This window comes from Colobus angolensis, unplaced genomic scaffold (assembly GCF_000951035.1).
Source record: "Colobus angolensis palliatus isolate OR3802 unplaced genomic scaffold, Cang.pa_1.0 Scaffold214, whole genome shotgun sequence".
In the NCBI taxonomy this organism is placed as follows: Eukaryota; Metazoa; Chordata; class Mammalia; order Primates; family Cercopithecidae; genus Colobus; species Colobus angolensis.
Window position 1 is genome coordinate 6,005,658 of NW_012115311.1, and position 13,123 is coordinate 6,018,780.

The 13,123-nt window shown below is 44.1% G+C and overlaps 1 protein-coding gene across 3 annotated transcripts in view; it reads left to right on the forward strand.

The window, feature by feature from the left end:
* DCLK1 (doublecortin-like kinase 1) overlaps window positions 1-13,123 on the forward strand; it is a 354,978-nt gene that overhangs the window by 286,048 nt on the left and 55,807 nt on the right. For all 3 annotated transcript variants that reach the window (XM_011943027.1, XM_011943029.1, XM_011943028.1), the window contains 3 exons: window positions 2,114-2,222; window positions 8,985-9,042; window positions 9,534-9,653. In XM_011943027.1, the coding sequence (XP_011798417.1) occupies window positions 2,114-2,222; window positions 8,985-9,042; window positions 9,534-9,653 (287 nt within the window). The remainder of the gene's footprint in view (window positions 1-2,113; window positions 2,223-8,984; window positions 9,043-9,533; window positions 9,654-13,123) is intronic.

The following is a 13,123-nucleotide window of genomic DNA, read 5'->3' on the forward strand; positions in this document are numbered from 1 at the left end:
ATGATTTACTGTGTAATTATTTTCTGACTGCAATGCAACATCAGAATTTTTTGAACTTCCAGAAATATGAAAAACAGCCACCTAGAAGTCTCTTTTGTTCAATGTGTTTTGTATTTTTTAAATGAAATGAAATGGTTCTTGATTTAAACCTTTGGCTAAGGTTTTTTTTTTTGGAGTCTCAGTCTGTCTCTCAGGCTACAGTGCAATGGCTCTATCTCAGCTCACTGCAACCTCCACCTCCCAGGTTCAAGCAATTCTCCCGCCTCAGCCTCCTGAGTAGCTGGGATTATAGGCATATGCCACCATGCCTGGCTAATTTTTGTGTTTTTAGTAGAAATGAGATTTTGCCAGCTTGGCTAGGCTGGTCTGAAACTCCTGGTCTCAGTTGTTCCACCTGCCTTGGCCTCCCAAAGTGCTGGGATTACAGGCATGAGCCACTGCACCTGGCCTGGTTGGGCCTTCTTAACCAAAAGTGAGAAAAGATACCTTTTATGAATAGTCAGGGAAAAAAATCCCAAGCCATGTGCTTTCAATGGGTGTCTCAACTCAGTGAATGCTCCCACCAGAAGGCAGGATGGAAGTACCTTCTTCCATTTCCCACCTGCAGGGTCACACTTGTACCCAACAGCCAAGGAGGGTTCCTTTCTTAGCCACATAGTAAAAAGCCTTAAGATTGTATCATCTGGGAGCTGTTTTGTAAATCTGGGTGCTTTGCAGTGACAAAACTCCCCTGGCTGAGTCCTTCGAACAGAGGCAAAATTGCGGCTTCTTTAGAGGGGTGAGATGGGGTTAGGGAGATTGGCTCCAGCCCTCACTTTATTCTAGAGACCACCTAGATGGCTTCTAGCAGGGTAAGAGGGAAATGTCACCTGTAAAGGGGTGAAGAGACTGTACCAACGCCAAGGACAAAAGTAGCAGCAGCAAATGTCCTACATTTGTTCAATACTTTCTAGAAATTTCATCCACTCTAGAATTCAGATTGATGCCAACTGAGCATCATTATAAATCAAGAAGAAAGGCCCTCATGCAGATATCTAATGATTATCAGTCTCCATTTGATTATGAGTCTCCAACAACACAGAGCAAGTGTGAATACAAAAACTACTAAGAAAGCCCATTCACCCCCTAAAGTTTTATTCTGAGGAGAGATGTTCAGTCTCAGTTTATACGATGAAAGGTCGGAAGAGGAGTACATTAAGAAAACACACCAGGGTTCCGTCACATTTTGCATTCAGGTTGCCTGAGGGAGAGCTGGGATTTATCACTTTAAAGCATGTACATTTTAGAGTCCAGCTATAAAAGGCTTTTTACACCCTTAAGATGTTAAAGGTTATTCAGTATATTTACTTGACCTAACTGTGGCTTATTTAGTTTTATGGCCTTAGATATTTAAAGCATTATTAGGCATTTGCAAAATATTTCAAAATGCATTTTCAGGGGGAAAGTGTGTTGTGTTAGTGGCACTAACATAATTGAAACTACAAAACTGTTCCATTCACAGACATAATAGATATTGTAATTTTAACTCAACATCTGCTATGCAGGTTGCTGGTGAGAACATTTGTCTAAAGTCTGCTCATTGATACTGAGGACGGGTGGCCATCAGTGCTTAGTTCATAAGGAATTTTACGGAGATTTCCATTTCAGGATGTAGTAAAGCTAACTGTCCAAACAGCAGGCAATTTTCATGCTTGTACAATGTCAAGCAGCCCAGAGTCCCTTGCGAACTGCAGTTGCCTCCTGCGCCATACATGGGAATGCTATTTTTCTGTACACAGTGGGTATTCAGTAAACACTATTGATCAAATTGGCATGAAGTAAAAGGAGCAAAGCTTCCTCCTGAGAATCCCCACAGCATCAGAAAACCCAAGTTTCTCTTATATAGGTGAGAGTGGACCCCTTACGTTTCCTTTTATTTTATCATTTGTCTTAGTAAAATCTGTTGAGTATATACAATGTCAGCAAGGGAAGGAGGCAGTTGCCTCACTGTACAGAGAATGACATATTGATTCTGAATCCGTTCCAGTCAATTAGATGATACTTTTAAATGTTTCCTTGTGCAACATTTGTGTTCCCTTTTCTACCAATAAAAAAGTATTAATGATTCTTTCAGAAGTGTCGGAGGAAGGCTTCCAGATTCCAGCTACAATAACAGAACGATATAAAGTGGGAAGAACAATAGGAGATGGAAATTTTGCTGTTGTCAAGGAATGTGTAGAAAGGTGAGAAGAACATCATTTGCATCAAATCTTAAGGGTTACATTTGGCGTTATGTTTTCCAAGATTGCGTCTCTATTTCCAGTCTGTGGTACATATGGAATAAGTTAGTGTCTCAACCCCACATGCAAAAGAATTTTTTGCCAAAGAAAGACCCATCTAACAACAGATTTGAAAAATGTAGTGATACCTGGGGACAATCTATAAATTAAAGACTTTGATTTTTTAAAATGTACTCAGAGAAACATTGCCAGCTTTTCAGGTAAGCCTTTTTATTGTTGTTAAAAACCATATTGAATAGTTTTTCTCACACACTTTTTATGACATATTTTGTAGAGGTCAGAAAGTTCTTGTGAGAGTTTATGTCTGTAATGCATACTAGCATAAGATGAGATGCATCAACACTCATTTTGAAAAGCTTTAAAATGCATATGTACTGACCCCAACAGAAGTGGTATTTAATGCGTTAAGACGTATTAAAATGAATGAATCCGGTACTCTGTGGGCCAAAGGAAAGGGTTTATCCTGAGGTTCTAGATATCTAATCGAGGACATTAGCTGGTGGCTACTAGACGAAGAAGTGACAACTGATAAAGTTACAACCCAGCTACGGTGGCCTCAAGCCCTCCACTCGGTGTCACATTTGGGTTTCTCTTCCTGGGCAGCTGCTTGCTTTGGGGAACCTGGTCAGCCAGCAGCTTCTCCTCAGGGCTGGTGGACAGAATATTGAAAAGTCGGGGGAACTAGCCTCTTTCCTTGAGGGACTGTGTCCTCTGGCTCTCTGGGGGCTGGCCTGGGGTGTACACACTTCCTTGTCACCTTTCTCTGCCCGCAGTGGGGCTGGACACCCTGCCCGTTCTTAATCGTCTAAGAATCATGCTCCTAAGCTCCACTCAGAGAGGACGACTGAGGAGAGAAGACAGACGAGAAGGCTTTGGCCTGGAAGATCTAGACCTTGCCTCCGCTATGGGCTTTGATTCAGAAACACAGGTTCCTGCCATATTAAAGCTGGCAGTCTCTACAGAGCCCTACATCTCATGAGGGTTCTTCATTTGGCACTTGTGTGCTCCCAGCACCCCTTGCGGCTCTTTGGAAGATGCTTCCCCAGCTCAGGTAGCAGAGCCCTCCTAATCGACCTTTGTGCAGTGGATCTCAAACCTTGTTCTACTCCAACATGTCAGCAAGGCTAGGATATTCCCAACAGTGACAGAGACCCAGCTGAGCAGCCACTGTGCATCCAGGAGGGGCACGAGTCATAGGGAGCTTGAAAAATCCCTGAGTCCATGCTGCCAAGCCACGGTTCTCCTCTCTCCCTCTCATTCCCCCACCACTCCACAAAGCTTGGCCATTTGGCACATTTGTGCTAAGCATGAAAAATGTCCATTGCATCCCTGGGCCTCACACCTCCCAAAGCAGGAGCAACTTCGCTTTGCTGAACATAAACTATCTACGAAGCCCTTAATTTGTGACATTTCATTTAATTAACATGATACTTTCATAATATCAGTGTTGTTGTCTCCATGTCATACACAGAAAGCACGGACACGTTAAGTGCCCAAGGTCAGTCAGCTAAGAAGTACTTAGCAAGACATAGGTCCAAGCCTAGCTCCAAAAACCACACTTTTAGCCACTACTCCACTGCCTCTAATAAGGAGTCTCCCATAAGACTCTGGCTTAGCTGAGCCCAAATCACACACTTTCCCTTTGGCCCTGTACAAATAAGACTAAATTAATTAGGGAAAGCCATTCCTATCGTAATGGATAGAAGCGTGCATGCAAATGCATATGTGCTTCTATAATTTTATATTTCATTGATGCTTTTACTGATAGTAAATCTAGCTCTTTTTGGCTTTATTTCCACTGTAGCAGAAAACTCCATTTCTAGCAGATTGCCATGCCCCTGAGCTGTGGGGTGTCTGGTGATTTGCCAGCATCCGTCATCTGTTACGTCTGACATGGTGGCATGTGCTGTTTCTCCTAGCTAGTCCTTGGATCGGGCTGGTGTCTTCGTCCAACAGGGCTGGTCTTCTCACAATAGAAATTTCCCATTTCTCCATCCAGAATCAATTTGTTTCTTTCTAACTTGGATTGCGTTCGTTTTGCATGAGTTCCCATCTTGGATCTCACTGTATGAAACTTCAGAACCTAAACACCAGATTGCTCCATGAAGTTAGTATTCAGCTCCCCCTGAACGAGGACATATGGCAAGTGCCCTCTCTCCCCAGAGGTATCACAAAACATTCTTCTAATATTTTCCAGAGGTCCAAGAAAATAAAAAGCGAGCTAAGAATGTTGTGAATGGCACACATTGCTTGTGGGTACATTCTGCTGCATTTGGAAGGATGAATATGTATTACCAAGGGTGACTATGCCCCTCCTCTGCTAATCATACCCTGTCACAGGCAAGATTTATCTACAACAATGGACACAATAACGATGTCTTTCTGTGGTCCTGTTCCAGCATAGTCTTTGGCAGCTAAGTCCATTTAGATTTCTGCCCATGTTCCAGGAGTAATTTCGTGAGTGGTCTCTGGGGCATCCGGGACATGCTAAAGGAAGTTAGTGGACTGTGACTCCAGCTGGAAGAGACATGCTCTACTTTGAAGCTGTTTTGTGGAGCGTTTTGAGGCCCCATAGCAAACTCAAAAAGCAGAAAAGCACTAATGACCAGTCAGAGCACAAGTAGAGGGCGTGATGTGAGATGTCCTTCATCCCTAACTTTCCTGGCTCTGTGTGGACTAATGACCACACGAGCCAAGGGTAGGGGTGATATAGTCATGAGCAGGGAAGGTGCCCCTGGTGGCTCTTGGTCCTCTTCCCCACCTGCACCGCTGGAATTGCTTAGTGACATAGGCACCAGAGCTGAATTAAAATCCTTGCTGCGGATGCTTCTCTCTCTCCCTCTGGCACCTATAAGCCTGAGGATGTGTGCAGCCAAGATGCTGGCTCTAGCAATGAACATACAGGCTCAAACCCACCAGAACAAGCTGAGACCTTCGGGTCACCAAAATGCATTGCTTCCACCTAGAAAATCTTCAAAATTCGCAATAACCTCAACAAAGCAACTATGTGTCTATAGTTTGAAAGCATTTCCGTCGGAACTGGGATTTGGAGGATGCCTTGTGCTGAAGCTTAGATCACTGCTCTTGGCTAGTGGATTACTGTTCTTCCTTCCTTCCTTCCTGAGGAGCCTCTGGCTCCTGACAGCCATGGGGCCCTTGTCAAATTCAAAATAAAATTCCACTTGGGAGCCGTCTGACAAGGCACTGTGGAATACCTCAGTTCTCTGCTCTTGGCAGTTATCTCTTTACGGAGGAGGCTGAGACTGGGCTTTGTTAGGATTACTTGGTAAACAAAGGGTGTGTTACTAAGTCCTTTTTGCTGGTGTTGGGGGTGGTATTCCTGCCATTGTGCTAACTGCCACCATCCTCTGGAGTTTCCACAATATGTGCAGAGCACCTCCTAGTTCAGGCTCATGCTGGGCCCTTCTGGGGTTACAGAGAGAGACAAGACACAGCCTCATACAGAGAACTTTACCCACAAACAAGGATTGCCGTGAAATTCAATGAATGCTATGGGAGAGGACTGCTCGGGAGCTGCCTTTCCTTCTCCATACACTCTTTTTCTAAATCCTTCAAAACACAGCAAATAACAGCAACAAGAGAAACCATGTTAGCTCAGAACATCCCAATCTTTGCTAGCCATTTCCACACCACCACCTTTTTTTGAGACAGGGTCTTGCTGTGTCACCCAGGCTGGAGCGCAGTGGCAAGATCATATAGCTCATTGCGGTCTCAAAGTTCTGAGCTCAAGTGATCCATTCTCCTGCCTTGGCCTCCCGAATAGCCAGGAGTATAGGTGCACAGCACCATGCCTGGCTAATTTTTGTGTTTTTATTTTTTGTAGATGGGTCTCACTATGGTGGCCCAGGCTGGTCTCAAACTCTTGATCTCAAGTGATCCTCCTGCCTCAGCCTCTCAAAGTGCTGGGATGACAGGTGTAACCACCGTGCCTGGCCCATTTCTTTTTTTGACAAGCATTCTGTTACACTCTCCGGGTGAGGGGTGCAGTGGGCAGAAGACTGGCCTGAGTTGAGAATCACTAAGTTAAACAAGACAGCTGTCTCCAAACCATTTTTAGCACAAACACCAAAAGTTGGATTTAATTGAAGTTTGTGAAATTTGAAAATTTCCCTCTAGTAGTTTGGGTTCTAACCTTGGGTCACACTTAATAAGAAGGCAGCCTTACACATTGATTTCCCATAGTCAAGGAGGAAGACAAAGTTTTCTGTTGCTGCTGTTTTTGTTGTGGCAAAGAGGGTTCTGTAAAAGGTCAAGAACATAATTTCAAAAACAAGCAAGCAAACGGCCTGTATTCCCCTCACCAGTAATCAATCAGGTCATCTAGGATTCTTCTCAGGACACTCAAATGTAGAATCCTTGAAGACAAGGATCAGGTCTCGCTCCCCTCTGAATCCACCAAAGAGCCCTGTATCCCACTGTTTGCTGAGTAATTACACAGGCACAGATTCGATTTCTTGCCAAGTGTTTTCACTTAAAGCAGACACTTACATTATTATTCTTATGACACACATTTAGTCCTAACACCTGTTTTCAGGCTCACTTTCTAGACTAGCTACTTTCCTGTAAACCTGTGCTTCTAGGAATTAATTTTTATTATGTGGCTTTTATTATGGATTTTATTATATGGCTTTATAGTTCAACCCTCAGGGAATCAAAAAAGAAAAGGTGCAACATTAATTTGGTGGTCCTCTATGGAGCTCATTGTCCGCTGTGAAATGTGAGTAGACGTAATGGAAGGTTTAATCCTATTACAAAAGGTTCTAGAGTGGAAATCCACAAGGTGTTTGTTCCTAGTAAGCCCTAGGTTTGCTGCCCTCTTCCCCTCAGCTGTAGGCTCAGGACAGAACCTGCTTCCTTGGCCTGCTGGGAGCCAACACCCCCTCTGGCTCACTAGGGATCCGGCTTCTTGTCCGACTGGCTGTAGAGGGGGTTCAGCCCTCCTGTGCTCTACACCAGCCCTGAGGATTGAGTGCTTTAAAATTACTCCTTCAAGGGAAAAGAGCAGCAAATGGCAAACAAGAGGAATCACCAAGCTAAGAAACCACTTTCTCTTCTGACCAGCAAGGTCCTGTCCATCCATCTCCTTTGTGGAGGTGGTGAAGGGAACGGCAGCTTTTATTTTTCAGCCTCACAAACGTCCCTTCTTGCTCTCTGGCCCTGCCTGGGATTGCTGATGGTTATCCAGGCAGGCAGTGCAATGGTCTAGATTCTCTGCCATCCAATGGCACATGTTAAGCCACATAGGAAATTGCTCAAGTATTCCAACCTGAGATTTGCTTCATCATAATTTTTTAGTGATTTATGAAAAGCAGAATCCAGAAACACTTGGGTTTTTAGTTTTCCTCTTGATTAAGTATTTTCAAGTTTGCAGACAAACTCTACAGGAGCCTCTTAAGAAGCAGCTACTTAAAGGGACCCTGTGGTCTTATAGGATGTAGAGCTTCTACAGTGAAGAATCTCTTCACACGTGAATCATGTCACTTTCTCATTTTCTCATTTACGTTTGCCCTTACATTTTAAATTTCCCTGTCACCCAGGCTGGAGTGCAGTGGCGTGATCTCGGCTCACCGCGGCCTTCACATCCTGGGCTCGAGCAATCTTCCTGCCTCAGCCTCCCAAGTAGCTGGGATTACAGGCACGCAACACCATGCCTGGCTAATTTTTGTACTTTTTTAGTAGAGTCAGAGTTTCACCATGTTTACCAGGTTGGTCTCGAACTCCTGACCTCAACTGATCTGCCCACCTGGGCCTCCCAAAGTGCTGGGATTACAGGCATGAGCCACTGCGCCTAGCCCACATTTTAAATTTCTAACGTTAAGTATTTTGGTTTACCTCTTCCTGCAGTGCCTTCTCCTCCCCAACCCCCCAGTCTTGCTGGTGGTCTGGTGTTTATGTGGGAACATCTAGCACACCAAGCCCTGCATTTAGTCACAGCCTGGCTCACACCCCATCATGGCCCAGGGGTCCCAGGAAGCTCTGAAATAGATTTTATCCCTTTCTTTACACCTTGACCATATCATCCATGAGTTCTCCAGCAGAACTCACACAGGCTCTCACACTGAACTGAGGCCTAAAGAGCGTGGACTGCTTTCTCTAGAGTCTTCAGTGTGATTGTGTGAACATTCAGAAAACAGTCACAGGTGCCCTGGGTGGATAGAGAACCTCAGGAGAGACTTGAGGCAATGGGAATGGCAGAAACTCATCTCTGCTTTAGGGCGCCACTACATCACTTCAGAGGGAAGGGGAGGGAAGAACAACCTGGAAGCAGGAGGAGCTAAGACGCAGTAGCAATACTAGTGTTTTGTTTTGTTTTGTTTTCAGAGCAGGAGTGGAAGTTTATTAAAAAGCTTTCCGACAGTAAGAAAAGGAAGGAAAGTACACTTGGAAGAGAGACAAGTGGGCAACTTGAGGAGCAAAGTGCCAGTGCTAGTGGTTTTATTACAAGTATGGCAACATAAACAGCCCAAGATTTCTCTATGCCAGCAGACTTACTGTCCTTACACTCGGTCAGTCCATCAACATTTACATATTTATTTGTTTTAAAAAAAAAAAACAGGAAATCCTTTCACAAAATATTTACAACATGACACAAGATCTATGGGGTAGGAAATTGATCCCTGACAAAATAATTCAATAGATTTGAAGTTAAGTTTTATGTTAAAAACACAAACTTTCTCTTTGCAGATCGACTGCTAGAGAGTATGCTCTGAAAATTATCAAGAAAAGCAAATGTCGAGGCAAAGTATGTATAAAATTTGTTCTTATGAGATAGAGGGTTCAAGAGGTCAAAAGAGACACAAAGATCAGCTCCCAAATAAACATAAGTTCACCCTAAGGGTTGAATTTTGCTGGAATAGAATGTTATACACTTACTAGAATATAACTTCATGTATATCCCTGGGATAAAAGTTATTTGGAATGATTATATATGATTTATCTTCCTTATCTCTTTGTTTGTTTACTCTCTTCCCTTCTTCATGTGATCTAAGTTTCATCTCATTCTTTGCTATGAAACTGTAGTTATCATGATAGATTCTGAATTGATAAGCATTATGTAAGGACCTCCACATCAGTTGACAATTCTAGGCTATATGTGAATATCAGAATACAAGACAGGCTCATTACATTTTACCAAAATGCGTCTCTCTTGACCCTTACATATTTGTACTCATTGAGTTAGCTCTCCATATGTTTTGTGTGGAAGCTGATGAAGATAACTTTTCCTTTGGACAGGAGCACATGATCCAGAATGAAGTGTCTATTTTAAGAAGAGTGAAGCATCCCAATATTGTTCTTCTGATTGAGGAGATGGATGTGCCAACTGAACTGTATCTTGTCATGGAATTAGTAAAGGTGTGTATTTTGGAAAAAAAGTAAGCCTTTATTGATGGCACCACGCTTGCCTATATTCTAGAGCTCTTTTCCTTATTTTCTCTCACCAATATTCGGGTTCCCATTTCTGGATATTGGCCCAGTGATTAGGAATGTTCACAGAAGAACGGTGCACAAGGACTCAAGTCCCAGCCTTGACACAAAGAGGCCCATGACCTTGGGTCTACCTCTTTATGCCTCAGTTTCAGCATATGTAAAGTGAGAATACTAATAATACCTGCTTAATGGTGTTTTGTGGGAATGAAGAGATGGCTCCCACCAGTTTGTGTGACACACAAAGTGTTAGGTACCAATACAATTTTCGTTGTTGTAATGGAAAATCATTCGCTTTTCCATGAACTATATGCAAAGGTACCAACCATCTTGTAAAAACAAGCTTTAAACTTTTAGTCACCAACATAATGGGAAAATAGCGCCGTCCTAATAATGATGTGAATAGCGCACTGACTTTCAGTGAATGTCGTCATCTCATCCTGTCACATAATATTACCTTCTTATTCTATGAAAACAGAGGCTATGGGGATAGCCAATTGATGATGGTTGAATGGAGATGAAAAGTCTCTTACTCTCCTTCCATACATTTGACACTTTCAGGAATTAGAAGTTTTTAAAAATGTCATGCTTCATTTTCATGAAGCTGTTGCGTTCTCAAGTCTTTTCTAGTATATTCATCAAATTGAAGGTTTTTTTTTTTTTTTGAGACAGAGTCTCGCTCTGTTGCCCAGGCTGGAGTGCAATGGTGCAATCTTGGTTCACTGCAGGCTCCACCTCCCGGGTTCACACCATTCTCCTGCCTCAGCCTCCCGAGTAGCAGGGACTACAGGCTCCCGCACCACGCCAGCTAATTTTTTTGTATTTTTAGTAGAGATGGGGTTTCACCGTGTTAGCCAGGATGGTCTGGATCTCCTGACCTCGTGATCCGCCTGCCTCCCAAAGTGCTGGGATTACAGACATGAGCCACAGCACCCGGCCCGAACTGAAGGTTTAAGTAATGTCTACCTTAGTTGGAGACTGTTGCACCGCCTTCTGCATCAGCTGTGAGCACCGCCAGGGGGCGCCTCAGGCTCCCAGGGCATGTTTGGAATCACGGCTGACTTGAATGTGAGGTTTTCTCTTAAAAATTCAAGACAAGGAAAGCATTTAGTAAGCTAATCTCTGATGATATGATAAATGTTCATTCTAGGGTCTTTAAGTTTTTGTTGTTCAGAGTTGCTTCACCTTAGACATACCGGCATTTTCTTTAACTTAGTGATTATTTGTGTTTATAGCTGAAACCTATTTTTAGTCTACTTCAAATTAGGACTTGTTTCTTTCAAAGAATGGGAGCCTTTTTGTAGTAACAAGGTTATCGTCATGTTTGAGGCTGAGGGAGGTAAAAACATTAAACTGATAATCCAATAAAGAAAAGTCGGCCTGGCACGGTGGCTCACGCCTGTAATCCCAGCACTTTGGGAGGCCGAGGCGGGCAGATCACGAAGTCAAGAGATCCAGACTAGCCTGGCCAACGTGGTGAAACCCCGTCTCTACTAAAAATACAAAAAATTAGTCGGGCGTGGTGACGGGCGCCTGTAATCCCAGCTACTTGGGAGGCTGAGGCAGGAGAGTCTCTTGAACCCGGGAAGCAGAGGTTACAGTGAGCCGAGATTGCGCCATTGCACTCCAACCTGGGCAAAAAGAGCGAAACTCTGTCTCAAAAAAAAAAAAAGAAAAAGAAAAAGATAAGTTGATTTCATCTGAATAAAGAAAAAATATGAAGATTTTCCTGTTGGTGCTTTATTATCAAATTATCTTTTTACCAATATTGTAAATTATACTTTCCCTAGTACCAAGGAGACTTTTTCCAACAATGTTAATTTTTAAACTACCAACTTCAAGCCATTCTGTTGCCCTTCTGTGTGCTGTTAGAATTTGAATACCCCCCTGTTATTATTGCCTTACCCCCACTGTTGGCTGATTTTTGGAGTGCTGAGACTAAATGAAATTTCAAGATGGCAAAGGCTCAGGCACTCTGAATGGGGAATTTTGTAAGAAATCCTAGTCTGAGTCTCAATCGTGTGCTTGGTTAGGTGACTATGTTAAGGTCCTCGTTACACTTAACTGCCTTTGTGAATTCTCTCTGCATCACCAAGATACCCTAAAAAGGCCATAGAAGGTCTCCATAGCCCAGCACTGGGACTCTCAATTGTGCTGCAAGATCATGCCCTTCGATTTAATCTCACCCAGAATGCCCTGAGGGCAACTCGAGAAGCTTCCCAGGGAAGTGAAGGCCAGCCCCAGGCTTGACTTGAAAGGCTCCCAGGACTTCTCCACTGAGACATGTGGGTGGGGTGTGCTTCTCAAACCCTCAGGGCCCAGTGATGTGCCAAAGAATGCCTGAAGCTCTTAGACAAACAAGGCTCCTGTTTCGGAAGGCAGTGGATCAGCATGAAATTCCATACTGATCAGGCGCAGGACTTTAGCCTTCTGCCTGCCAGAGGCGGTGCACATGCAGGCTGCCTATGTGTTCAGAGGAAGGCAGGCCTTGCGGAGGAACTGGGCCTGCAGCTGAGCCCTGAGAGAGCAATGGGAATTAGAAAACTGAAGGGGAGGGGACAGGACAAATCAGGAAGGGGGCTCTCATGAGGACAGGCTTGAGGACAGAGATCTTGGCCTGTTCAGATGGCTAGGGAAGAAATATCCTGGAGCATGAGGGTCACTGTTTTAAGTAGTGGCAAGAGAGGAAATTAAACAGGGTGGAATGAAGGTTGGGGCAGAACATAGAAAGCCTCCTCCTTTCGGCTATGGGAAAAGAATGGTGATTTCTTGAAGAAAGAAAGAAAATAGTGACATAATGTGTGGGAAGGTAGCAGTCGGTGTGCAGGATGCTTTGGATAAAGAACTCACGGAGGGAAGCCGAGCGGATTGTGAGACCACATGACAACAACCCAGGGATGAGGCAACAGGAGCGTTTGGCAGAGTAGGAAGGCCCAGATGGCTGCGAAGGAGAAACGTGTCCAAGAGAGGACCGATAAGACCTGTTGACTGCGTTGTTGAGGACAAAGAAGAAAGGAGCCAGATGCACGCCTGTAATCGCAGCACTTTTGGGGGGCCAAGGCAGGAGGATCACTTGAGGTCAGGAGTTGGAGACCGGCCTGGGCAACAAAGCAAAGCCCCATCTCTACAAAAAAAAATAATAATAATTAGCCGGGCATGATGGCCTGCTCCTGTGGTTCCAGCTACTCTGGAGGCTGAGACAGGAGGATCACTTGAGTCCAGGAATCTGAGTGCAGTGAGCCATGATTGTGTCACTGCACTCCAGCCTGGGTGACAAAGCAAGACTTTGTCTCTTATAAAAAGGGACATTACAAGATGCCAGGAGCCCAGGTAACTGGGACTGGTGGAATCTTTGCAGGGTCTCCGTATACAGCCACACATGCCCTGTGGTGGAACTC